The following is a 27,684-nucleotide window of genomic DNA, read 5'->3' as shown; positions in this document are numbered from 1 at the left end:
ACTGGAGCCAACTGACCAACTCACTATCTTCCCAACTGTCTGACCCGTCAACCCTCTAACCCCCTTGACCGTTGGCATGGGTCTTCCTTTTATACACAAGGGGATGCCACATGTGCCACGGTGCATGGACTACAAGTGTCCAACGGGGAGGCACGCAACTCTCCCTGGTGAGCTAGTGGCATGCATGGGTGCCACCTCCGCTGCTAGGGCCTAATACTCTAGCGTAAGATTGGACAACCACTGTTCCTTGGATCGGACGGATAACTACCCGTCGGTCGGCTCGTTTACTGAGCCGCGCGCCTTACTCCTTGCCTTGGTGGGACTGCGCGTTCCGTGCCCGCCAAGCGCCCGTGTGGCGCTGTCCAGTGGGCCCCACGACCCGAGGCGGGGGCACGCGTCCGGGAACCCCCAGTCCCCGCATTCAGCGCGGGAAGCACCCGGGCCCAGCGCGTCTGGGAACCTCCTCCCGGGAAGCCCCTTGCGGGCTGATAGCTTGCCGAGAAGCTCGTTGGCGCTCCCCAGGATGAGACCTTCCCGGGAACTCAGGGAAAGGGGCCACGCGTCGCGCAGCGGTGTTACCCTGGGTGCCACTGGTGCGACAGCCGTATGCGTGCTTCCGAGGTTTCCTACAATATTCACATCATAAATGATCAGATGATGACAAAGATAGATCATCAATGATGATGATATTTCTGTAAAAAGTGATGAAAGCATAATAATTCACCAATGAAACTTCGATAAGACCACTCTACATATGGCAAGAAATAAAAGCAAAATAAATATTCCATCGCACCTAAAGATGGGATATGGTGGAGCGGGAGGGAGATAGAGAGCTGCTTGTCACGTCGCACCTTGAAGGCATCCAGGTCAGCCGTTGAGGCGTAGTCACAGCAGCCATCTGCGCTGTACCATCAGCCCCCACCATCATCTCCTCGCTTCCTTACCCTCCTCCTACATCGCCGTGAGCCCCACCTCTAGACACAACCAAAGAAACAAATATTAGTAGAATGAAATAAAGCATAAACAAATACACCATGCACTAAGAGATGACGCACTGGGAGAAGGCCTAAGTCCTGTACTGCTCCGCGGTCTAACGAAAAAGAAAACCGTTAATGAATGAGTAACGCGAGACACGTGCAAGTTGCTCATTTCAAAAGCTTGCTTCTATCATTTCCAAATAAACTGATAATGGTAACATAAAATCAGGTAACACCAGACATGCTCAAGTTGCTGATACCTGTACCCGGGTCAAGACCCTGCTGATCCTGGGAGGAGATGCCTCCGCCTCCTGCGGCAGGCACCGCCGCAGTTCCCGCGTCAGCGGCAGCGCGCGCTGGTTACCGGGCGCTGTTTCTTAGCTGGGGCGGCCGCTTGCGTGCTCGGTTGCCCCCTCTTCTTTGAAGACCCATGTCAGAACAAAATCAAGATTATAAGCAGGAATAAGACGAGAATAAGAGCAATAAACAGAAGGATCTCAAAAGCATGCTTCATCCATATCCAAAAAAAGTGGGAATGGTAAGATAAAATTACGTAACAGCAGACATGTGCAAGTTGTTCATTTAGAAAGAATGAGAATAGTAAGATAAATTAGAGAAAAAACAGGATTACTTCATATGCAGTAGCAATACTGCTATCTACAAATAATGAAAACTTACAAAGAAGTGTGGGGGAACTCAGGATGCATTATTGCATACTATAATATATGCCATTCCTCAAAGACCTGATTTTGCGTGCAGTGTTACCAGACAATTGGATGTTGTTCCTACAAAAAAAAAACAAATTGCATGTTCTAAGGATCACATCACATGTTCTAGGATCTGCATCCCAATATATGATTAGCCCTTCATTTTTGTTGTACAAGGAGCACTTACAATCTTACTCACGCCCTCTCATTAGGTCTTTTTGATTGAAGAGCAAAATATAGCTCCCACAGTGAAGCAGAATTAGAAATTTAGCAAATTAGTTAAAAAGGTACATCCAAACAAGACAAGGTAATAGCATTTGAGGAATGCTACACTAATGCGAGACTAAATTCCACAACAACAAAATAGATTAAAGATCTGACGAGGAACATTTTCTTTGGGAGCAAATTATCAGATGTCATAAAAGCAAGACGTAGAAAATATAAAAGAGAGCCACATTCGAATTTGATCCAACGATCTGGCAGATACAATCTTTCAAACTAAGCTGGGTAGATTAAAAAGCTTGGAGCATAGATTACATCCAGAACGCTTGCAAATCAAATTTAAAAACGTAGCTGGGCGCCTTGTAGAAGCGAGCATGAGAGTGAGGTATGGTCCTGAGCACCCTGTCCTCACCATAGATGACAATGAACGTGGTCAGGCGGATCAGATAATTCATCTCACCCGCTCCAATAGGTGTGAGGCGCTCCACGAGGCAGTACTTGCTACCCTCACCCATGTAAACGAGCTTTGCATCGACATGCCTCAAGTATGGGTCTTCCATAAAAAGCTTCTGCATGCACAATTTCCACTGCGGCAGCTCGTTGCTAGTAAAGACAGGGCATGCACAAATGTACCCAACAGTATCCTTTGTTTGATGAGAGGGGAAGTGAAGCCCAACCCATGCGTCCAGCTCATCGTCATAGTGAACAGGGCCTTTGAATGGCAGCACAAAATTACCAAGGTACGTCCACTGAGCTTTACCTCCCAAACCGTACGAAAATGTACCCGAGCTCTCTAACCCAGAAACGGACAATAAGATGTTGCCCGTGCACGGGTTCAGGGCATACGCAGTGATGCCCTTGGGATCAAAAGGTAACTTAGGAGGGCTGTCAGTCCAACTCCAAGAGAACTGGGAGGAATCGGACAAGGGTTGCCAAGCACAGTGCATCTTATCACCATTCGGATCTGCAGCGAGACAATGTAAGCCTCCAGAGAAATATAAACCATTTGAGCCTTCGTTGATGACCATGCATGATTCAAACACATATAGTCTGTTCCTGACGGCTATGGCTGCTTCATAGCCGAATGGTAGCTTTCTCGGCAAAATATTTGACACAGAAAGTATAGATGTCTTTGTGTCGAAGATGAGGGTAGCACCGCGGAAGCCCTCTTCTGTCTTTGAAAGTCCTTTGGTGCAGGGACATATGGCGATGATGTGGCTGCCAAGGGCGGCAAACTGTGCAAACTTCCCAATTGTTGGAGGCCCTATGCGTAGGGCGGGTGGCTCAGGGAAGTTCAGCGGGATCTCTTCAGAGCTCGAGCCGACTTGCAGGTCAATGTCAAGCTTGTGGATCGTGAATCCGTTCGGGTGGTCATCAAGTACGAGGTACAGATGTGGCTTCGTGGTCTGCCGTTGCTGCTGGTTTGCTGTGCTCAACAGGCGAGCCTGACCAAGACCTGAAAGGAATAATCTGGCATAGATCCGACTTTTCCATGCTGGCTGCCGCCGCCACCATCCTGCTGACTCCGACAGAGATCGAGATGAGGTGCCGAAGAACTGAAGGAGGTGCCGGGGATTGGAAGGAAAGGGCATTCGATCTATGAAACAAGGAGCGGACGCCTGACCTCGAGACGACGAAAAGGTTGGAGACGTCGACCGCCCCCATGCCACCGCCTCCGTCAACGCCTGCGCCGACGGAGGTCCGGAGGAGGCACCGGAGATCTGACGAACGCGCCCTGGATCTGAAAGAAACGCCGGCCACTGGATAGCTGTGCCAAACTGGCGAACACGACTGGCCCCAGAATAGTAGAATCCGGCTGGCTCGGGCATGGTAAAAATCCGATCTTTCTGTGCTACCGGCCGAAGCCACCACCCTGCCGATGCCGACGGACATCGGGAGGAGGAGGTGGAGGAGGTCCCCGCCATCCAAGTAATGCGCCTTGGATCTGGAAGATATGCCGGCTGCTTCCAAACCCACCGCCATGCCGCCGCCGACATCGCTACTTTTGCCGCCGGATATGAAAAGAGGCTGGAGATCTGGAATAGAAGAAGCTGGAACAGAAGAGGCTGGAGATTTGGAGGACTCTCTAACCTCTATCCTTCTCTAAAGGATTCGCCCCCTCTTTTAGGGCCTGCGCTAGGAGTCCGTCGAGTGCAGGAGGCGGCGCCTCGTGAGCCGTTTGATCGCCGCGCGCGCTGCCGTTCGATCCAGGTGAGAAACGCGTATTTCTCCTGCTGCATCCTTACGAAAACCATGCATCCGATCCACGTTACCCGAAACCTGATTACCCGACGGGTCTAGACCCGATTGGACTCCCACACGAACCATGAAACCCGGTTCGTAACATATGACCCACACGTCAGTGCAGTGCTATGAATCCGGCATGCCCCACCACCGCCGCCCTCACCTCGCGCACCCGCTGCCGCCGTCGCTCCGCCTCGCGCCGGTTGCCGTTCCTCAGCCATGCAAGCTCTGCCACGCACCAGCCCTCTGTTGCCGCAATTTTTTTTCACTCCGATTTGTTGTTTGTTCTTGGTTGATGCGGGTCGAGTTTACCTTCGGGTACCCGAGACCCGTCTTGGGTCCGGGTCTGAGAAATTTTTAGACCCGACGTCGGGTCCGGTTCCGGGTCCGCGTCCCGGGGGGGGGGGGCGGGGGCGGCCGGGTCCGGGTCTGGTATGGCCTAACCCGGCCCCGAACTCGGCGGGTGCCATCCACAGATCCGTGTCAAAACCGGGGCAGCGGAATCGCTCCGCCACAAGGCGATAAGGCCACCTCCGGTGACCCATTTGGGCCGGAAGTCTGTTTCGGTGAAAACGGATCAAAATTGCGGCCAGCGGGGCAACGCATTTCTACCTTCTTCTCTTTTTCGGTCAGGCACATTCCCAACCCAAATTAAGGCCAGGTGTGCGTCACGTGCGGACGAGAAACCGAGCTCTGCTCGTTCGCCCTCCATAAACCCATGACCCTCTTGTTTGTGACCAGCAACAATTTCATTTGCCCACTCTTCTTCCCCACTGCCGCTCCCGCGCGCGATCGCCATGGCTTCCCAAAATGTTCTCGCCCATATTCCCGCCGCCGCCAGCCCCTGCTGCCGAAGCATTCCTAGAGGCCACCGCCGCCACTTGACTCAAGAAGCCGAAGAAGGAGATGACCCTGGAGGCGAGGGCCATCGAGTCCCAAAAGAGGGGCGAACGGTGGCAACGCAAGCTCGTGCGTGATATAGCCTTCGCCACCGCCGCCAAAGAGGGGGAGCGGAAGGAGGAAATCGAGGGGCATCTCGTGGAAGAAGCCCGCACCAAGGAGCGACAGGACGAAGTGTTGCGGACCATACTTCTCTTTGGCAATGTGGCACAAGCTCATGCCGGTTTGGCGGCCGGCGGCTTACCCACGACGTCGGCTAGCACCGAGTCTAGCATCGCTCGTCGTCCAGGTCGGATTTGCCCGATACATTGACCCCCACGCCGACCGCTCCGGGCGCCGACAACATCGACCTCAACGCTTCCCCTGGCAAAGGTTCTGTGTCCTTTCCCAGCATCCAATTTTGAGAATGGCCGCAACCTGTTTGTCGAAATGCCGGCCGCACGGAACGTCGACCCGGGCAAGTCGGCTTACTTCAATGAGCAGTCCCAATTCATGGAGGACCTCATAGGCCACGAAGCCCCAACTTATGATGAAGGATTCGATGAGCAGTGGATGGAGGACACGCAGGAAGGCAGCATTGAGACCGAGCCGTTTTACAACAACGCCGGCAAAAATGCCGGCACTGATGGCGACACCGATGGCGTACGCAAGAAGGGCACGAGCAAGAGGACTTTTGGGTACTTCAAGTGCGAGGACAAGCTCCTATGCGAGGCTGAAGCGACCGCCCCCGTAACAACGGTTCGATCTCTGTGCTTTAGTGCTAGTCTCTGGATCGACTCACTAGCACACATAGTTTCAATATGTAATATCATAGAACAAAGGTCTCAATATTACAACGTATCATCCAGAATTTAAAAGGTACTTACAACTCGCATAACCTCACGGGTTAGCCGGAAATAAAACAAAGCAACGAAAAGCGAAAGATACAAGGGCACGTCAACACCACGGTGAGAGCGTGTTGGAATGTAAGCCTGTAATCCAAACAAGCAGAACGTACATCTTACTCGTCGTCGGAGCTTCCTGCATCATTAAAGAATGCAGCCACTAGGGTCAATACATTGAATGTATTGGCAAGATTCACTAGGAGTTATATCAGAGCCTACCAAGTATATGCATAATGTGGCAAAGTGGGGTTCAAGGCTATTTGCGTGGAAGCAGAACATAAATTACCCTACTACAAAGGAATGTTATAATAATGTTAACTATTGGACACGGGGTAGACACACCCATGCTTCTATTAACCTAGAGCACATTGAAGTGGATTCATCAAGTGCTCCTACCATGTTCAAACCATTCATTTTATTTAAGAAATTGAAATGAGTGAGACTTTCCTTACAGCTCCACATCTAGTTGCTCAAATTGTCCGTTGCCGGGGACACGGCTAAGTACTTAGTTTTGACGCTCTCGAGAGTTTGTACACATTCCCCACAAGAAACCGACGTGTTAATCCCTTGCTGTCCTCAGGGTAGAGTAGCAACGGCATAGATTACGAGATTTCAGAGGTAATTCCCTAAACCACGAGAGAATCACGCTCCCCCTACACGACTACCTCAGTACAATTCCTCGGGTCTAGGTTCATACAACTTACTCTTGTCTCGCCAGAGCCCATATAGCATTGTGGTTGTACTAGAAGCTTCTAAGTAGGAAACTAGTCCAGTCTCGGTTACCCCAGGTCGCATTCCACATTTGCAACGTAGGCGCTCCCCGAATCCATGGGAGAGACGTCCATGGACGATCCATTCCTGAATCCACAGGAACTCGACTCAGAGGGACCCATAGAAATGGACCTGACGCCGCTAATCCTCAAAATCTTCAAAGCAGCCCGTCCTAGGATGGTTCATTGAATTAGTTGTTTTGCCTTACATCTAACAAAAACATTTCATATAGCCAACTACATAACAATATCATAATGTAGTTATTTCCCCCACGATACTACCATAGCCTAGCATTCAACTACAATCGATGGCAATCTGGTGGCAAGGTAATGGCGAGGGTAAACTATACTACCTGGGATTTATAGCCAGCATAGAAGTACGAGTAATAGCCCTATCATGCATCTCTACCAACAAGACTAATGCATAACTATTTTAAAACAACAATTATAGTGGGATATGATCAAAGTGAACTTGCCTTGTCCAAGGTTGTGATAGTTCTCGCACTCTTCGCAACAACAAGGAAAACACTCCACACAATCTAAAATAAAAGAAAGCACACACAATAAACACAACATTCAATACAAAAATCATGCCATGATGATGCACACAAAGGTTACCTCCAAGGTAAAATGTTTTGTTTCTGTTTTGAAAAGTTTTTCAAGTGATTTGGACAGATTATACCACATCAAAGAGGTAATTAATATGCATGAAACAAGGATAGGGTTTAAATTAAAAAATTGTGTGGCTTTTGCAACATAGAGCAAGATTTAAACTTGTATGTCATTATTATTCACAAAATAGTTTCTTTTCTGGTACTAATGGACAGAGAACAAGTTTAAATAATTTTACAGCAAGATAACATGCTCAAAACAATTTTGAAACAATTCATTTGAAATTTAAACCATATTCAACCATTCTGTAAATAGCTTCTGACTAAGTTGTTTAAAACTGAAATTAGACAGTTTCAAAACTACAAGTTGTGACGATTCCAGAAAGGTGCGGAACACAATTTTTGGACAAACGGTTTGAAAGATATGAGGCTTTGAAGTTACAGGGGCTTTTCTGCAAAATTGCATTAATTATTTCGGCCGAAAATAAAATAAAATAAGGCTCTGCCATGTGGCAGCACGGCATTGGCTGGAACCTAGGGTTCCTGGCCGGCGGCGCGGACGGCCGGCAAACGGCGGCGGGCGGCGCGGGCAGCGCGGGTTGGGGCGGCGGCACGGGCCGAGCGGCGCGGAGGAGCGGGCGGAGCGCGGGCGGCGGCGAGGCGGCACGCAGGCGGAGCGCCAAAAACAAACCGGTCCGCGTCAAAAGTCGCACGGGAGGGTGGTCGGCGCGGGCGGAGGCTCACTGGAACGACGGCGAAACGCGACGAACGGCGACGGCAGCAACGAACTCCGGCAAGCAATTAATCTTTAACTGATGCAAAATTGGACGTGGGGTTTGGGGAAAGTGGAAGAGGAGTTCGGGGGCCTCGATATGACGCGCGGGGTTTCGGATTTGGAGTCGTGTGCGCGGAGGAATCGGAGTGGAGGCGTGGTCGCGGACTCGGAGTCGTGCGCGTGGAATCCGGAGGCAGTTGGAGGAAGGAGATGACGCGTGGGTCCCACCGGTCAGTGGCCGCGGGCGGCTCGGGCTGGCGGAGCCGGTCGGTCCGGTCCGGTTTTTCTTCGGTTTTTCCTTTTCATTTATCTATTTTCTGTTTTTCAACCTCAAAATTGATTCGAAGCTCCAAATCACTTCAAATAAAATGCAACAAAATTTGTAACATCATATTTTCATATGATCTAATTTTTGGTACAAGAATTTCCTCAAAGTAAAATATTTAAAAATACATTTGCCTATAAAATGACTTTTAGGGCCATTAGGCTATCGAAACAAATTATTTTTCAAAATAATTTCAAAAGCCAATTTATGGGATAACTTTATATATGCATTAAATCCCGTTTTATAACAATACCCTCATGGGTTAAAATGCAAATACTCAAAAGCAAGATCAAAGCCCAAAATCAAATAAAGGCCTTTTGCAAAAGGGTTTTCCGGGCAAATTTTAAGGTTTTCAAAGTGATCAAATGCAAAGGTGTCATGATGCTTATGATATGCAATGCATATGAAAGGTTTTGAAAATTTGGGATGTTACAGACCTAACCCCCTTAAGATGAATCTCGTTCTCGAGATTCCTATTGGTTAGCAAAAAGGTGTGGGTATACTTGGCGATATCTCGCTTCAATCCTGTCCACCAAAACTTTTCTTTCAAGTTCATGTACATCTTTGTATTACCGGGGTGGATTGAGTACAGTGAACATGAGCTTCTTCTAGTATTAGCTTTCTGATCTCGGGATCCTGTGGTACAAAAATACGCTTCTCAAACCATACGGTACCTTGATCGTCCTCAACGAATCCTTTCGCTTTCTCAATCGCCATATTATCCTTTATCGTTCTAATTTCTGAGTCTTCTTTCTGGGCTTTTCTAATTCTGTCCAGCAGCGTGGGTTGTACTTCCATGTTGGCTAAGTAACCTTCCGGGACTATCTCTAATCTGAGATCCCTGAATTGCTCACACAATTCAGCAGGTAATTCTCCAGTTGTAAGTCCATTAACATAGCCCTTGCAGCTCAAAGCGTCAGCTACTACGTTAACCTTGCCTGGATGGTATTGAAGATTCAGATTATAATCCTTGATTAACTCTAACCATCTTTTTTGTCTCAAGTTCAATTCCTTCTGCGTGAATATGTACTTCAAGCTCTTGTGACCAGTGAATAATTCACAATGTTTTCCCATGAGATGGTGCCTCCAAGTCTTGAGTGCGTGGACTACAGATGCTAGTTCCAAATCATGAGTGGGGTAATTTCTTTCATGATTCTTAAGTTGTCTTGAGGCGTGTGCCACAACTCTTCCTCCTTGCATCAAAACACATCCCAATTCTAGACGCGAAGCGTCACAGTACACTTGGAAATCTTCCAGTAAGTCGGGTAAAACGAGGATGGGTGCTGATACGAGCCTCTTCTTCAAATCTTGCAAACTTTCTTCACACTTATCAGTCCATTCAAACTTCTTCTCTTTCTTTAAAAGCTCAGTCATAGGTTTGGCTATCTTGGAGAAATTCTCAATGAACCTCCTGTAATTTCCAGTAAGTCCTAAGAAGCTGCGAACATCTCCGACGTTCTTAGGAACTTCCCATTCGGTCACCGCTGCTACCTTAGCGGGGTCGACTGCAATTCCATTTCCTGACACAATGAGTCCCAAGAATCCTACTTCAGACAACCAAAACTCACACTTGCTGAATTTTGCATAAAGCTTGTGCTCTCTAAGCTTTTCCATGATCAGGCGCAAATGCTCTTCATGTTCTTCTTTGCTCTTCGAGTAGATCAAAATGTCGTCGATGAATACTACAACAAACTTATCCAAATATTCCATGAACACCTTGTTCATCATATTCATGAAGTATGCGGGGGCATTGGTTAACCCAAAAGGCATCACTATGTACTCATACAGGCCATACCTAGTGGTAAATGCTTTCTTGGGTATGTCCATTTCTCGGATCTTTAACTAAAAATAACCTGATCGAAGATCGATCTTTGAGAAAACACAGGCTCCTTTCAATTGATCAAATAGATCATTGATTATGGGTAGTGGGTACTTGTTCTTTATCGTCACCTTATTTAGTGAACGATAGTCTATGCACATCGTTTGGCTCTTGTCTTTCTTTTCCACGAATAGGACAGGTGCTCCCCATGGTGATGAGCTAGGGCGAATAAATTCTTTGGCCAACTGTTCTGCAAGTTGCTTCTTTAGTTCCTTCAATTCATCTACAGCCATCTTATACGGTCTCTTGGCTATAGGTCCACTTTCTAGCAATAACTCAATAAGAAATTCCACATCTCGGTCCGGTGGCATGCCTGGTAATTTCTCTGGAAATACAATTGAATATTGTTTCACTATCGGTACATCCTCTAGACTGACCCCCTTAAGAGAATTTACCTTGGGTAACTCAAGCTCCTAGGTTGACTTGAAGCGGATTCGCTTCTTCTCCGGAGTTGTGTGTGTAATTGTTCTCTTGGCACAGTCTACAAGTCCTTCATATAAGGTCATCCAGTCCATTCCCAGAATCATGTCCAGGCCTCGGGAATCCAACACAATAAGGTCAGACGGAAAAATGTTTTTCCCAATCCCTAGGGGTAACTGGCGGCATCCTTGAGTCGCTACCATTTGCCCTCCAGGCGAACTCACTCTCATAGGGTTCCTTAGGGTGTTTGTAGGTATCTTATTCTCATTCACGAACATCCTTGATATGAATGAATGTGATGCACCCGTGTCAAAGAGTACAAGTTCTTGGAAAGAATTCTCGCGGAATGTTCCAATCACAATCGGCTCCGTGATTTTTTCCATACTGACCTGGTTCACATGACCTTCCAAGAACAGGGTGGGCTTGACTCCATTCCCTTTGAACCTCTCCGGGCAATCATTCGAGTAGTGCCCCATCTTGTGGCACTTGAAACATTCCACTTGACTCAGGTCAAACTGGGTGAAGTCGACAATGTGGTTCTGCTCGTTGTTGTTTCCACTGCCTTGACCAATGGTGTTCCCTTTGCCATGGTCATTGCCTTCGTGCTGGTGTCGGTGTCCATTCTCATGATACTGCTCATGGTGGCCATTCCCTTTATGGATATGGTGGTGGTGTCCTGGATTTCCATGGCGGTGATGGTGTCCACTCCCTCCATGGTGACTCTGATGATTTCCACCATACTTAACCATCGAAGAGCTGGCACTACCCTCGTACGAGGTGCGCGGCTTCTGGTGTGGACCAGCGTGGTTATTGCCATGGTGAGGCCTCTTTCTCCTGTTTTCCATCTGATTCTGCTTGTTCTCCAGAATGATGGCTTTGTCCATGAGGGACTGGTAGGTAGGGATGTAAACAACTGCCAGTTGAACGGCGAGTTCGTCGTTCAAGCCATCCAAAAACCTTTCCCGGCGTTTTGCATCAGTGTTGACGTCGTCTGGGGCATAACGAGGCAACTTGTTGAAGGTCTCGATATATTCTGACACAGTCCTGTTCCCTTGCCTCAGTTTGTGGAACTCCCTCTTCTTGAGGCTCAGCACGCCCGCAGAGATGTGGGCGGTGCGGAAGGCATCTTGGAACATTTTCCATGTGACCTCCTCCATGGGTGTGGTAATCCGATAAGTCTCCCACCAAGCTGCGGCAGGTCCTTCAAGTAGGTTAGCAGCAAACCTCACCTTGTCAGCTTCAGTGCAGCCCACAGTCACTAGGCATTTGCTCACAGAACGGAGCCAGTCATCAGCCACAATCGGTTCCGAGGAGTTGGTGAAAGTTGGTGGACGCAGCCTCAAAAACCTAGTTAACATGTCCACTTAAGGTGGTGGGTTGGGGTTCTGGTTGTTGTGGTTGTTGTTGTTGTTGTTCATCTGCTGGGTCAAAGCTTGCAGGATTTGAGTCTGTGCGGCCAGCAGTTGCTGCATGGTGGCAGCGTTGTTGTCCGGTCCCTCTTCATTGTTGTTGTCAGCAGAGCGGTAGGTTTCATGTCTCGGCGGCATCTGTTTTGGGACAGCATAGATGAGAAATAGATAGATGGGGTCTAAAAGAACCTTAACTCAGCAACAAGCAAGCAACGCATAGCAATCACCAAACAAGTAAGATCCAACAAGCAAATAACTTGGTTCAAGCATCCAAGCCCAAGAAAAGAAGTTCAAAAAGGAAACGAACAAAGTTTTGTTATCCAAAATAATTTACTACTATTATTTGCGGCCATCAATAAAACCAAAAGTGACAGCTCACAAATTACGTCTACCATGACTAAGTACGTACCAATGGGTTATTATCCTATCAAGGTCACCTTCAAATCTTGTAGTTCTTCATAACTTCATTCGTTGTAATCTTCACGAACGCTTGTCGCAATCCCGATCTTCAACTTCTCCTTCTTCATCCTCTACGGTAACTCTAATACTTTTGAAAAGGAGAAGAACGTTTCAAAACTTTCAAAATGGCGATAAGATCATGGAAGAGTAGATGAGTTGAGAATATGAGAGGTTTCATAGATATCTAGTTTTGCAATTAAGTCCTTAGGTCTTATCCAACACTAGGGTCACGTTCCTACAGGCAACACATTGCTCTGATACCATCTGAAGCGACCGCCCCCGTACACGGGTTCGATCTCTGTGCTTTAGTGCTAGTCCCTGGATCAACTCACTAGCACACACAGTTTCAAGATGTAATATCATAGAACAAAGGTCTCAATATTACAACGAATCATCCAGAATTTAAAACGTACTTACAACTCGCATAACCTCACGGGTTAGCTGGAAATAAAACAACTGTTTAGGAGCTGAAAGCGAAAGATACAAGGGCATATCAACACCACGGTGAGAGCATGTTGGAATGTAGGCCCGTAACCCAAACAAGCATAACGTACATCTTACTCGTCGTCGGAGCTTCATGCATCATTAAACGATGCAGCCATTGGGGTCAATACATTGAATGTATTGGCAAGATTCACTAGGAGTTATATCAGAGCCTACCAAGTATATGCATAATGTGGCAAGGTGGGGTTCAAGGCAATTTGGGTGGAAGCAGAGCATAAATTACCCTACTACAAAGGAATGTTATAATAATGTTAACTAATGGACACCGGGTAGAAACACCTGTGCTCCTATTAACCTAGAGCACATTGAGTGGATTCATCAAGTGCTCCTACCCTGTTCAAACCATTCATTTTATTTAATAAATTGGAATAAGTGAGACTTTCCTTACAGCTCCACATCTAGTTGCTCAAATTGTCCGTTGCCGAGGACACGGCTAAGTACTTAGTTTTGACGCTCTCGAGAGGTTGTACACTTTACCCACAATAAATCGACGTGTTAATCCCTTGCTGTCCTCAGGGTAGAGTAGCAACGGCATCGATTACAGGAATTTTCAGACCATAATCACCCAGACCACCTGAGGGACCTACATTCCCACCTACACGGCTACATCTGCACAATCCCTCGGATCCAGGATCATATGTCTTACATCCATCCTGGCAGAGACCATATTACCATGTGGTTGTACTGGAAGCTACTAAACAGGAAACTAGTCCGGTCTCTATTACCCCAGGTGGCATTCCACATTTGCAACGTAGGCGCTCCCCGAATCCACGGGAGAGACGTCCATGGACGATCCATTCCTGAATCCACAGGAACTCGACTCAGAGGGACCCATGGAAATGGACCTGACGCCGCTAATCCTCAAAATCTTCAAAGCAGCCCACCAAGGATGGTTCATTGAATTAGTTGTTTTGCCTTACATTTAACAAAACATTTCATATAGCCAACGGCATAACAATATCATAATGTAGTTATTTCCCCCACGATACTACCATAGCCTAGCATTCAACTAAAATCGATGGCAATTTGGTGGCAAGGTAATGGCGAGGGTAAACTATACTACCTGGGATTTATAGCTAGCATAGAGGTACGAGTAATAGTCCTATCAATGCATCTGTACCAACAACACTAATGCAGAAGTATTTTAAAACAACAATAATAATGGGATATGATCAAAGTGAACTTGCCTTGTCCAAGGTTGTGGTAGTTCTCGCTCTCTTCGCAACAACAAGGAATACACTCCACACAATCTAAAATCAAAGAAACATACACACAATAAACACAACATTCAATACAAAAATCATGCCATGATGCATATGCCATGATGATGCACACAAAGGTTACTTCTAAAGTAAAAAGTTTTGTTTCTGTTTTAAAAAGTTTTTCAACTGATTTGGACAGACTAAACAACAATAAAGAGGTAATTAACATGCATGAAACAAGGATAGGGTTTAAATTAAAAGATTGTGTGGTTTTTGCAACATAGAGCAAGATTTAAACTTGTATGCCATTATTATTCACAAAATAATTTCTCTTCTAGTCCTAATGGACAGAAAACCTACTCAAATAATTTTACAGCAAGCTAACATGCTCAAAACCATTTTGAAACAATTCATTTGAAATTTAAACCATATTCATGCATTCTGTAAATTGCTTCTGACTAAGATGTTCAAAACTGAAAATAGACAGTGCCAAAATATTCTACAAGTTGTGAAGATTCCAGAAAGGTGCAGATCGTAAATTTTGGACAAACGGTTTAAAAGTTACGATGCTTTGAAGTTATAGGGGCTTTTCTGCAAAAGTGCAATATCGATTCGGCCGAAAATAAAAAAAAAGAAAAAGCTTCGCCACGTAGTATGATGGGGTAGGCCGGGAGCTAGGGTTTTCCCCTGGGCGGCGCGAACGATCGGCGGACGGCGGCGGGCGGCAGCGGGGGGCGGTGCGCGAAGGCGGCGCGCAGCGGGCGGAGGGGGCTCGCGGGCGGCCGGTGACGCGGGAGGCGGCGAGCGGCGCGAGCAGCGCGGGCGGAGGCGGCTCAGGGGCGCGGGCGGCGGCGCGGGAGGCGGAGGCGGCTCGGGGCGGAGCAGGGCGGCGGGCGGCGGACGGGGGGCGGCCGGAGCTGGAGAAGACAGGCGGCACGCGCGGGCGGCGGACGAGCAGTGAGCGGGCGGTGCGGAGCTCCAAAAACAGAACGGCACGCATCACGGTGTTCGGAACGAGGAGAGGAGAGAGGGTAGGGGGTCGGCGCAGGGAGATTCTCACCGGAACGGCGGCGAAAACGCGAAGAACGGCGACGGCAGTGTCAAACTCCGGCGAGCAATTACTTTCTAACCGGTGCGAAATTGGACGTGGGGTTTGGGGGAAGTGGAAGAGGAGTTCGGGAGCTTCGGGGTGACATGCAGGGATTTGGAGATGGAGGTTCGTACGCGGAGAAATCGGAGATGGAGTCGTGGCAGAGTCGGAGTCGTGCGTGGCCGGGCTTCTCGGGAGGCAGTTGGAGAAGACGACGTGCGGGTCCCACCAGTCAGTGAGAGGAACCGGGCAGTTCGGGCGGGGCCGGTCCGGTTCGGCCAGTTTGGTCTGGTCTGACCGGTTTTCTTCGGTTTTCCCTTTCTTTTCTTTTTCTGTTTTGGAACCTCAAAATTTATTCGGAGCTCCAAATCACTCCAAATAAATTGCAACAAAATTTATAAAATCATATTTTCATATGATCTAACTTTTGGAACAAGAATTTCCTCAAAATAAAATATTTAAAAATACATTTGCCTATAAAATGGCTTTTAGGGCCCTTAGCCTATCAAAATAAATTATTTTTCAAAATAGTTTCAAAAGCCAACTTATGGGATAACTTTATATATGCATTAAATCCGTTTTTTTATACCAACACCCACATGGGTTGAAATGGAAATACTCAAAAGTAAGATCAAAGCCCAAATTCAAATAAAAGCATTTTGAAAAGGGGTTTTCTGGGTAAATTTCAGGGTTTTCAAAATGATTAAATGCAAGGGTGACATGATGCTTATGATATGCAGTGCATATGAAAGGTTTTGAAAATTGGGATGTTACAGAGTGGCCAAATGTCCTTCCGGTACTATTTCAAGTCTCAGGTCCTTGAACTGTTCGCACAACTCTGGTGATAATTCTCCAACTTTCAGTCCATTTATATAGCCCGTGTGGCTCAATGCATCGGCTACCACATTAGCCTTGCCTGGATGGTATTGTAAGTTCAAATTATAATCCTTTATCAGTTCCAACCATCTTCTCTATCTCAGGTTCAACTCCTTCTGGGTGAATATGTATTCCAGGCTCTTGTGATCCGTAAACAATTCACAATGTTTCTCCATCAGGTAGTGTCTCCAAGTCTTCAAGGCGTGCACTACCGATGCTAATTCCAAATCATGAGTGGGATAGTTGCCGCGAAGCGTACGCTACCACTCTTCCTCCTTGCATTAACACTCCTCCCAATCCTTAACGCGAAGCGTCACAGTATACTTAAAAATCCTCTTGCAGGTTAGGCAAAACAAGGATGGGTGCAGACACTAGTCTTTTCATCAATTCCTGGAAGTTCTCTTCGCATTTCTCATTCCAGGCAAACTTCTTCTCCTTCTTTAAAAGCTCGATCATGGGTTTTGCTATCTCGGAGAAATTCTCAATGAACCTCCGGTAGTAGCCAGCAAGTCCAAGAAATCTGCGGACATCATAGACATTCTTAGGTGCTTCCCATTCTATCACTGCTGCTACCTTAGCTGGGTCGACAGCAACTCCTGCTCCTGTCACGATGTGCCCTAGAAAAAACTAAAAAATAGAGAACCTGCCACGTGGCGGCGTGGCATTGGCTGGCGCCTAGGATTTTACCCGGGCGGCACGGGCTCGCCGGACGGCGGCGCAGGGGACGGCAGGCGGCGCGACGGCGTCGGGGCTGCTCGGACGACGGCCGGGCTCGCGGAGGCGGGCGATCGAGCGGCGCGGGCAGGCACGACGCGGGCGACGGGCGTGAGACGCGCGGGCGACGGCGTCGACGGCTCGGGCGGCACGGGTCACCGGAGCTCGAGGAGGAGGCGGCGGCGGCAAGGATCTCCGGCGAGAAATTCTGGTGAGCCGAGGGTGAAATCGGGAGCGGGGAAAAGGGGAAAGGCAAGAGGAGGTCGAGGGCTTTATAGCGGGGTGCTCGGGCAGCGACGGGGATCACGGGATTTGACGGCGCGGTGTCGCCGGCGTGATGCGCGCGCACGGGTCGGGCGGCGGAAATGGCGGGGTTGCCCTTTGAGATTCAAATTTGAATTCAAACATGCAATTGTGGCATGATGCTCATGGATGCAATGCATATGTAAAAGTTTGAAATTTTTGGGATGTTACAAACCTAACCCCTTAAGATGAATCTCGTCCTTGAGATTCGGTGTGGCTAGCAAAGAGGTGTGGGTGGTCTTCTCGAAGATCATCTTCGCGTTCCCAAGTGGCTTCTTCTTCAGTGTGATGGTCCCACTGGACTTTGCAAAACTTGATGGTCTTGGATCGGGTTTGTCTCTTAGCTGTGTCCAAGATTCTGATCGGTTTCTCCTCATAGGTGAGGTCACTCTGCAATTGAACTTCCTCTAGGGGAATTGTATCCCTGAGTGGTGTGTCGGCCATCTCGGGGTGACACTTCTTCAGTTAAGATACATGGAAGACACTGTGGACATTGGACAGTGCTTTCGGTAAATCCAACTTGTAGGCTACCTCTCCTTGTCACGACAAGATCTTGAAAGATCCAATGAAACGGGGTGCTAGCTTTCCTTTTATACCAAATCTCTTTACCCCGCGTATGGGTGAAACTCTGAGATACGCTCTATCTTCAGCCTCGTAGGTGACTTCCCTACGTTTAGAATCTGCGTAGGCTTTCTGCCTTGACTGAGCTACCTTCAGCCGGTCTCGGATGAGCCTAACCTTTTCCTCGGCATCCTTTATCATATCCGGGCCGAATAGGCTACGGTCTCCTACACCATCCCATAGCAATAGTGTTCTGCACTTCCTTCCATACAAAGCTTCAAACGGTGACATCCCAATGCTGGCTTGGAAAATGTTGTTGTATGAGAATTCTGCATACGGCAGGTTGTCATCCCAACTAGATCCATAATCTAGAGCGCAGGCTCTCAACATATCCTCAAGGCGTGCACTACCGATGGTAACTCCAGATCATGAGTGGGGTAATTGCCTTCGTGGCTCCTCAGCTACCGCGAAGCGTATGCAACAACTCTTCCATTCTGCATTAAGACTCCTCCCAATCCTTGACGTGAGGCGTCACAGTATACTTGAAAATCCTCCTACATGTCAGGTAACATAAGGATGGGGTGCAGACACTAGTCTTTTCTTCAATTCCTGGAAGCTCTCTTCACATAACTCGTTCCAGGCAAACTTCTTCTCCTTCTTTAAGAGTTCAGTCATGGGTTTCGCTATTTTGGAGAAGTTCTCAATGAACCTCCGGTAGTATCCAACAAGTCCAAGGAAACCGCGGATTTCTCCGACGTTCTTCGGTGCCTCCCATTCTGTCACTGCTGCTACCTTAGCTGGGTCGACAGCAAGTCCTGCTCCTGACACGATGTGTTCGAGGAAACTGACTTCTGATAACCAAAAGTCGCACTTGCTGAACTTGGCGTACAACTTGTGCGCTCTCAGCTTCTCTAAAACCATGCGCAGATGCTGCTCATGCTCTTTCTTGCTCTTGGAATAAATCAAGATGTCATCTATGAATACCATGACAAACTTGTCCAAGAATTCCATGAACACCTTGTTCATCATGTTCATGAAGTATGCAGGTGCATTGGTCAATCCAAAAGGCATCACGGTGTATTCATACAGTCTATACCTAGTGGTGAAAGCTGTTTTGGGAATGTCCATCTCTCGGATTTTCAGTTGAAAATACCCTGATCACAGATCGATCTTTGAGAACACTTGAGCTCCCTTCAATTGATCGAACAGATCATTGATTATGGGCAAGGGATACTTATTCTTTATCGTCACCTCATTTAGTGAACGATAGTCAATGCACATCCGTTGGCTCTTGTCCTTCTTTTCCACAAACAGGACAGGTGCTCCCCAGGGTGATGAACTAGGGCAGATGAAACCTTTCGCTAACTGTTCAGCTAGCTGCTTCTTTAATTCTTTCAACTCATCCACATCCATCTTATATGGTCTCTTGGCTATGGGTCCACTTCCTGGCATTAACTCAATGAGAAACTCAACATCTCGGTCTGGTGGCATGCCTGATAATTCCTCCGGGAAAACATCCGGGTATTCCTTCACTATGGCTACCTCTTCCATGCTAACCCCCTTAAGAGAATTAACCTTAGGTCTCTTAAGTTCCATAGTGGACTTGAAGCGGATTCGCTTCTTCTCAGGTGTCGTGAGTGTAATTATTCTCTTGGCGCAGCCTACCAGTCCTTCATATAAGGTCATCCAATTCATTCCCAGAATTATGTCCAGACCTCGGGAATCCAACACAGTAAGGTCAGACGGAAAAATGTGTTTCCCAATCCCTAGGGGTAACTGGCGGCATCCTTGAGTCGCTACCATTTGTCCTCCAGGTGAACTTACTCTCATAGGGTTCCTTAGGGTGTTTTTAGGTATCTTATTCTCATTCACGAACGTCCTTGATATGAATGAATGTGATGCACCCGTGTCAAAGAGTACGAGTGCTTGAAAAGAATTCACGCAGAATGTACCAATCACAATGCCCGGCTCTGTGATTTGCTATATCTTTCAAAACCTTTTTAAAAATGATTGAGTGTATAATTGAGTTATTCTTGTGTTAACATCTAGTTTTGTGGGAACTTAGACATCCTTAGCTCTATTCTGTCTATTATTCCTCATCTCTGCTACCCTAAACAGATGCCTCCGAGACGCCAGAACCCCGCAAACAACGCCGAGGCTAACAACGCCGAAGCAGAGGGAAATGCTACAACCATGCAGCAATTGTTGGCTGCCCAGACCCAATTCTTTCAGATGATCACTCAGCAAATGGCCAATGTCGCACCAGTGGCACCCGGGGTACCACCGCTGCGCGACGCGTGGCCCCCTCCCCCGGGTTTCCAGGAGGGTCTCATCCCGGGGAGCGCCAACGAGCTTCCCGGCAAGCTACCAGTCCGAAAGGGGCTAGCGGGGCTTTCAGGAATATTCCTGATTAGGCACCTCCCGGGAAGCTGCTTCCCGGGAGGAGGTTCCCGGGCGCGCTGGGCCCGGGTGCTTCCCGGGCCGACTTGCGGGGACTGGAGGCTCCCGGGTGTGTGCCCCCGCCTCGGGTCGTGGGGCCCACTGGACAGCGCCACCCGGGCGCGTGGCGGGCATGGAACGCGCGGTCCCACCAAGGCAAGGAGTAAGGCGCGCGGCTCAGTAAACGAGCCGACCGACGGGTAGTTACCCGTCGGGTCGAAAGAACAGTGGTTGTCCAATCCTACCCTAAGGTCTTAGGCCCCTAGCAGCGGAGGTGGCACCCATGCATGCCACCAGCTCACCAGGGAGAGTTGCGTGCCTCCCCTTTGGACACTTGTAGCCCATGCACCGTGGCACATGTGGCATCCCCTTGTGTATAAAAGGAGGACCCATGCCAACGGTCTAGGGGGGGAGAGGGAAGGTTGACGGGTCAGACAGTTGGAGAAGTTAGTCAGCTGGTCGGTTAGTTGGTTCGGACGAAGCTCGCTCGATAGACGCTTACTGGCCCCAGTAGGCAGCCAGCCGAGAGTAGTGAGAAGTGCCTAGCCACTGAGAGAAAGCCCGGGAGCTTGCCCGGCAACCTGTAAACATTTGATCCGTAATAAATATCAGCTCAGACAGGCAGGACGTAGGGTTTTACACCTCCGGGTGGCCCGAACCTGGGTAAAAAACGTGCGTACGTCTGTTCTTGGATTAGCGCGTACCCCTAGCACTTTGCCTCGCCGGCCCCGTAGGGCCTCGTCGGCCGTGCCGGCGATCATCTGGTCTCCACCCCAGACGCCCCTACCGAACCTAAAAGGGGGACGTGGCTGCACGCCCCCGGTGTCGGAGCACCGAGCGACGACATCGGGCGCGCCAGGTAGGGGCCGCGGGAGTGGACAGCGCCGGAGATCGCCGGCCACGGAAGTTCCCATCGGCATCGGCTTCACTCTTCTTCGTCGACGAGCCTTGTCACCATGCCCCCCAAGCGGGCTGGTGATTCACGCATAGACCCGCGTGAGGCCCCAGCGGCGCACACGCGGTCGCACGAGTGCGACCCGAGTCGGGAGCTCAAGAGAATCCCGAGCCCTCGAGGGTGCAGCAAACGCAGCTGCCTCCACCGCCTCCCCGACCGTCGACCGACAATCGGCCAAGGGGACCGGCTGCCCCCAGCACCGGGGGCAGTCGAGCGAGCACGCATGGCGTTGCCTAGGCCAGCCAACGGGTGGCGCACTGCTTGGGTGTGCGTGGGCTCGTCCTTGCTGTCGGACCAAGCATCCAGCAGGGACTCGAAGGGGAATTCCGGGTCCCGTAGATGGATTCGCGGGAGGATTGTCCCGGCAACCTCCCGGGCGCAGTTGGCGACTTCGTTGGCGCCGTACTTGGCGATCCAGACGTCGAGCGCCCCGAGCTTCCCCAACAAGTCGGAGAAGAAGGGGATCAGCGTCGTGACGTTCGTGCCGTCCACCTCCGCCGCCTGCAGCTCGAACTTGGGCAGCAGGTCGCGCAACGACCCGGCGATCTTCGCCAGCTTCTCCGTCTCGAGCTGCCGCTGCCCGATCAGCATGCTGTGATGGAGTCGGGCGTCTTGCACGGCCTTCTTGGCCTTGCTGACGCGGCCCTCCAGCTTCGCAAGCTCTAAGGCCTGGGCCGCGTTGGCCTCGCCGGCCTTGGCGAGCTCTTCCCGGACGGCGGCCAACTCGTCGTCAAGCCCGGCCGCTTTGCCTTTGACCGAGTTGAGCTCGGCCTCGTGCTGAGTCGCCGCTCTCGCCGCGCCCTCGGCGGCTTTGACCTGCACCTCCAGCAGGACGCGGAGGCCTTCGATTTCGCCGCGGTAGTTGGCGATCAGCTCGCTCTTCTCGTCCAGCCGTGCCTGGGCCGTCGCGAGCACCTCGGCATGTTCCTTCTGGGAAGCTTCTAGGGTTGCCGCCATTGCGTCGAGCCTACCTTGGAGCTCCGCGCGCTGGACCTCCAGTTGCCGACGGAGCTCAGTCTTTGGGACTACCGGCTCCCAAGCAGCCTCCAGGGCTTGCCGGGCCAGCCGCGCCTCCTCTTCGGCGAGGCACGTCTCCTCGCTCAGCCGGGAGAGTTCGCGCCGCTCTCTCTCGACGGCCTCCCGCACCTCGCCGAGTTGATTCTTGGCGGCGGTGTGGCGCTCCCTCACCTTGTTGTAGGAGGTGACGAAGGCGAACTGCGGGTCCCGGACGGTGTCCAGGAACCGGTGGCCCCGCTCGAAGACGCTCGGATCCCAGGTTAGAGGATTCCAAGCGACGCCGGCGAGGGTGCCGAGGTCGGTGCCAGGGAGGGCCCTAGAGGATGATGAAGCCCCAGCTGCCGAAGTGGAGCTGGGCGCGGGGTCGCCCACTTGCTCTCGCGGGTCTTGCCGTCCTTCCCCGACAACCTCCCCCGCGCCCAGGCTCCGGGACACCGGGGTTGGAGAAGGCTCCCTGCTTCCGGCGGGGGTCGTCCCCGGCCGGACGGCGGGTGAGCCCGAGCAGGCCACGTCCGCGGCCTCGGGCGCGTCGCCGGGTGCCGGCGCGGCGGCGGCGATCCCCACTGCGGCCGATGTGTCCGTCGCGGCGGGGGCGGACACGGGAGCCATTTCCGACTCCACCTCTGCCCCCGTCGTCCCGACGACCATGTCGCGGTCGACCACGGCTGCGCCTATTCCTGGCGCGGGCGCACTTGGGCCTGCACCCGTGGAAAAGTGTGAGGGTCGGCGATGGTTGGTGCTATCGAAGGCAAATAAGGGCGACCGGGGCGGTTACCTTGTGCGGTCGTCGGACTTGCCGGTGCAGCCTCCACTACTTCGACTGCGCCCGTGGGGGCGTCCGAGGGTCTTGCCGCGGGCGAGCTGCCACTCGCTGCAAAAAGAGAAGGTATGTTTGTGAATTTGGCCAGCAGGAATTGCAGTTGCAGTGAATTGACGAAGACATACCTGGTGCCACCTGGCCCGCCTCGTCGTCCAGCGACCGGAGGGAGGGCCAGCTGGGCTCGGACCCGCCTTCGCCCTCTTCGAGCACCTGCTTCCCGCGGAGTGCTTGCGGGGGAGCGTGCGGGACGCGGGTGGGGGTGTCATCCATCAGCCTCCACTCGTTGCAGGGCGGGAAGGCGCCAACGATGTCGCTGAGCGCCTTGACGCCGGCATGGAGAGCGGAGACCCCCGGCGGGAACTCTATCGACGGGAAGACCTTGTCGGAGATCCCCTTCACCCACGTCTTGAGTGACTCCAAGTCCATGCCGTCCGCCTGCAGGTGTGTCCTGTCCCCGGAGCCTGTGTACATCCATGCGGGCCGGGAATGCAGCTGCAGCGGGGCTATGCGCCGATGGACGAAGGTGCGCGCCACGTCGACATCTGTGAGCCCCGCTAGCCGCAACGCCTTGATCTTCTCCACGATGAACTCCGACTTCATCTGGTCGTGGGCGCGGAAAACCACCCCCGACGACATCGCCTTCGCATTGTCGATGCGCGGGTAAAAGTAATGCCGGAAGAGCCCCACCGATGGCATCACCCCCACGAACGCCTCGCAGAGGAACTGGAAGGTGGCGAGGAGGAAGAGCGAGGTGGGGTGGAGCTGCGCCACCCGTAGCTGATAGGACTCCATCAGCGCGTGGAGGAACAGAGAGAAGGGCGGCACCATGCCGCAGAGGAGGAAGCGCGCGAACACCCGGCAGTCGTTATCCTGGTGTTCGACGCCCGCCGGGAAGATCCGCGTCTCCCCATGCTCGTTGAAGTTGGAGGCGACGGCGTGCCGGAGCTTCCCCAGCGCCTCGCCGTTGTAGCCGGGGCGGAAGAAGGCTACTTTCGCGCGCATCTCCCGCCTCTTCTGGTCCTTGGCGGCGGCCGCTTTGAGTGCCGCCTAGGTCTTGCTGGTCGCGGGCTTCTTCGAAGACTGGACCTCCTTCCCCTTTCTGGTGGTGGGGGGTGCCATGGGGAGCGAGGGTGGAAGCTGGCAAGAGCGCAGGGATGCGAGATGCAGAAGAGGATGGAGGCGAAAGGGCAAAGTGTTGCTCCCCGTTGCCAACAGTGGAAGCTTTATGATGCCCGGTCGTTTGCTAACGGCCGGTTCCGTACCCTACGGGTGCGCGGGCATAACTCCTAATCACTGGGAGTAATGCGCGGAGTGGCCATAACTACCCCATTTAGGGTTTGGGGGATTAGGGCGGAAATCTCGCGCCCACTACTCCGCTTTTGGCGGTGCCATACACGGGGCAGCGAAGGGACGCGGGCCCGCAGCTGATCGGAGGCCCACGCGTCGGTTAAGGGCGTAGCCCGGCAACCGGCTAGGAAGAGACCCTTCCGGGGACAGGTGATGCCGGCCCACGCCCGGGGGCTACTGTCGCACCAGTGGCACCCGGGGTACCACCGCTGCGCGACGCGTGGCCCTCTCCCCCGGGTTCCCGGGAAGGTCTCATCCCGGGGAGCGCCAACGAGCTTCCCGGCAAGCTACCAGCCCGAAAGGGGCTCGCGGGGCTTCCAGGAATATTCCCGATTAGGCACCTCCCGGGAAGCTGCTTCCCGGGAGGAGGTTCCCGGGTGCTTCCCGGACCGACTTGAGGGGACTGGAGGCTCCCGGACGCGTGCGCCCGCCTCGGGTCGTGGGGCCCACTGGACAGCGCCACACGGGCGCGTGGCGGGCGCGGAACGCGCGGTCCCACGAAGGCAAGGAGTAAGGCGCGCGGCTCAGTAAACGAGCCGACCGACGGGTAGTTACCCATCGGGTCGAAGGAACAGTGGTTGTCCAATCCCACCCTAAGGTCTTAGGCCCCTAGCAGCGGAGGTGGCACCCATGCATGCCACCAGCTCACCAGGGAGAGTTGCGTGCCTCCCCTTTGGACACTTGTAGCCCATGCACCGTGGCACATGTGGCATCATCTTGTGTATAAAAGGAGGACCCATGCCAACGGTCTTGGGGGGGAGAGGGAAGGTTGACAGGTCAGACAATTGGAGAAGTTAGTCAGCTGGTCGGTTAGTTGGTTCGGACGAAGCTCGCTCGATAGACGCTTACTGGCCCGAACCTGGGTAAAAAACGTGCGTACGTCTGTTCTTGGACTAGCGCGTACCCCTAGCACTTTGCCTCGCCGGCCCCGTAGGGCCTCGTCGGCCGTGCCGGCGATCATCTGGTCTCCACCCCAGACGCCCCTACCGAACCTAAAAGGGGGACGTGGCTGCACGCCCCCGGTGTCGGAGCACCGAGCGACGTCAGCCAACAACAACGCCAACCACCAGCAGAACCCCAACAACAACCAGCAACACCACCCTCCACAGGTGGATATGCTAACAAGGTTTCTGCGTTTGCGCCCACCCACTTTCTCCAGCTCACCAGAGCCAATAGTGTCGGACGATTGGCTCCGCTCTGTTAACAAAAACTTGGTGACCATCAACTGCACTGAGGAAGAGAAAGTTCGGTTTGCAGCCCATCTGCTTGAAGGACCAGCAGCTTCGTGGTGGGAGAATTACCAGATCACCACTCCCGTTGAACAGGTCACCTGGGATATGTTCCAGGAAGCGTTCTGCACCGCCCATATCTCAGCAGGGGTGCTTAATTTGAAGAAGAAAGAGTTTCTGCGGCTCAGACAGGGAAGCCGTACAGTGGTCGAGTTCATCGACCAGTTCAACAACCTTGCCCGCTATGCGCCGGACGAGGTGAACACGGATGCCAAGCCCCGAGGGAGGTTCTTGGATGCGCTGAACGATGAACTCTCCGTTCAGTTGGCTGTTGCTTACATTCCTACCTACCAATTGCTCATTGACAAGGCCATTGTGTTGGAGAACAAGCTCCACCAGATGGAGAACCGCAAGAGGAGACTTCACCAGAGAGGCTCTCACGCGGGGCCACATCAGAAACCACGCATCACCTAGGACGGCAGTGGCACTTCGTCTGTGCATAGGGCCGGGGGCTACAACGACAGACGCAGTGGAGGGTATGGCCATCAGAACCGCCATACCGGGAACAACAACAGCAGTAGCAAGCACCAACAGCAGAATCAGCAGCAGCAGCAGCGCCCGAGGCACCACAACGGAAATGGTAACCACAATGGAGGTGGAAACCAAAATGGAAATGGAAAGGGCCCCACCAACAGCAATGGAGCCGGACAAAACCGCAACCCTGGCAGGGACATGAGCCAGGTGGAGTGCTTCAAGTCCCACAAGATGGGGCACTACTCCAACGACTGCCCAGAGAGGTTGACAGGGAATGTGGTTAAACCAAACCCATTCCAGAAGGGCAACGTGAACCACATCGACGTGGAAGAGATCACCGCGGAGCAAGGTATAGTCATCGATACCTTTGGCATTAATTCATCCAAAGCTTTAGTACTGTTTGATACCGGTGCATCACATTCATTCATCTCAAGAGGATTTGTGCATCAAAATGGATTATCTGTTAGCACATTAGCAAACCCCATGAAGGTGAATTCACCAGGGGGAGAACTGATAGCCGCCTATGACTGCCGTGGGCTAAGTTTGGAAATAGGGAAACACACCTTTCCCACGGACCTAATAATAATAGGGTCCAAGGGTTTGGATGTCATTCTAGGAATGGATTGGCTGGCCAAGTATGAGGGACTCATAGACTGTGTCAGAAGGACCATCACCCTCACCACCCAGGAGAATAAGAGAATCCGTTTCAAGTCAGCTTCTGAACTTAAGAGACCTAAGGTCAATTCTCTTAAGGGGGTTAGCCTGGACGAGGTTTCAATAGTGAATGAGTATCCAGATGTTTTCCCGGAAGAGTTACCAGGTATGCCACCAGACCGTGACGTAGAGTTTCTCATCGAGTTGATGCCTGGAAGTGGACCCATAGCCAAGAGACCATATAAGATGGCTGTGGACGAATTGAAAGAATTAAAGAAGCAGCTAGCTGAACAGTTAACGAAAGGTTTCATCCGCCCCAGCTCATCACCATGGGGAGCACCTATCCTGTTTGTGGAGAAGAAGGACAAGAGCCAGCGGATGTGTATCTATCGGTCACTGAATGAGGTGATGATAAAGCATAAATACCCCTTGCCTATCATCAACGATCTTTTCGACCAGTTGGAAGGAGCCTGTGTGTTCTCAAAGATCGATCTGCGATCAGAGTATTTTCAGCTGAAGATCCGAGAGATGGATATACCCAAGACGGCATTCACCACTAGGTATGGACCGTACGAGTATACCGTGATGCCATTTGGATTGACCAATGCACCCACATATTTCATGAACATGATGAACAAAGTGTTCATGGATCACTTGGACAAGTTCGTCGTTTTGTTCATCGACGATATTTTGATTTATTCCAAGAGCAAGGAAGAGCATGAGTAGCATCTGCTCATGATTTTGGAAAAGCTGAGAGCGCACAAGTTGTACGCCAAGTTCAGCAAGTGCGACTTTTGGTTGTCAGAAGTCAGTTTTCTAGGGCACATCGTGTTAGGAGCAGGAGTAGCTGTTGACCC

The 27,684-nt window shown here is 51.3% G+C and overlaps 1 protein-coding gene and 1 long non-coding RNA gene across 3 annotated transcripts; both read right to left on the bottom strand.

The window, feature by feature from the left end:
- Positions 1-201: 201 nt before the first annotated feature.
- Positions 202-1,229, bottom strand: LOC106865919. The gene is made up of 3 exons (XR_002962105.1): positions 1,056-1,229; positions 794-974; positions 202-626 (listed from the first exon to the last, which is right to left on the bottom strand). It is a non-coding gene; the product is annotated as an uncharacterized LOC106865919 (long non-coding RNA).
- An 803-nt stretch (positions 1,230-2,032) lies between these two features.
- On the bottom strand, positions 2,033-4,016 carry LOC100839886. Of its 2 annotated transcripts, none has more exons than XM_010230819.3 (2): positions 3,531-4,016; positions 2,033-3,425 (listed from the first exon to the last, which is right to left on the bottom strand). In XM_010230819.3, the coding sequence occupies exons 1-2, from the start codon at positions 3,901-3,903 to the stop codon at positions 2,218-2,220; spliced, it is 1,581 nt and encodes a 526-aa protein (XP_010229121.1). In that variant the 5' UTR covers positions 3,904-4,016; the 3' UTR covers positions 2,033-2,217. The 2 variants fall into 2 exon arrangements, with proteins under 2 accessions (XP_010229121.1, XP_010229122.1); XM_010230820.3 differs by having other exon boundaries at positions 2,033-3,422.
- Between the last annotated feature and the right edge of the window lie 23,668 nt (positions 4,017-27,684).

Source organism: Brachypodium distachyon, chromosome 1 (assembly GCF_000005505.3).
Source record: "Brachypodium distachyon strain Bd21 chromosome 1, Brachypodium_distachyon_v3.0, whole genome shotgun sequence".
NCBI lineage: Eukaryota > Viridiplantae > Streptophyta > Magnoliopsida > Poales > Poaceae > Brachypodium > Brachypodium distachyon.
The sequence above is the reverse complement of the archived record's forward strand: the minus strand, read 5'-3'. Positions and strand labels throughout refer to the sequence as shown.

Bases quoted from the DNA above. Each gene is read 5' to 3' on its own strand.
- LOC100839886 (XM_010230819.3), bottom strand. From the start codon at position 3,903: ATGTCGGCGGCGGCATGGCGGTGGGTTTGGAAGCAGCCGGCATATCTT. The intron at 3,426-3,530 runs GTCAGGCGTCCG...TGTCGGAGTCAG, and splicing joins AACCTTTTCGTCGTCTCGAG to CAGGATGGTGGCGGCGGCAG.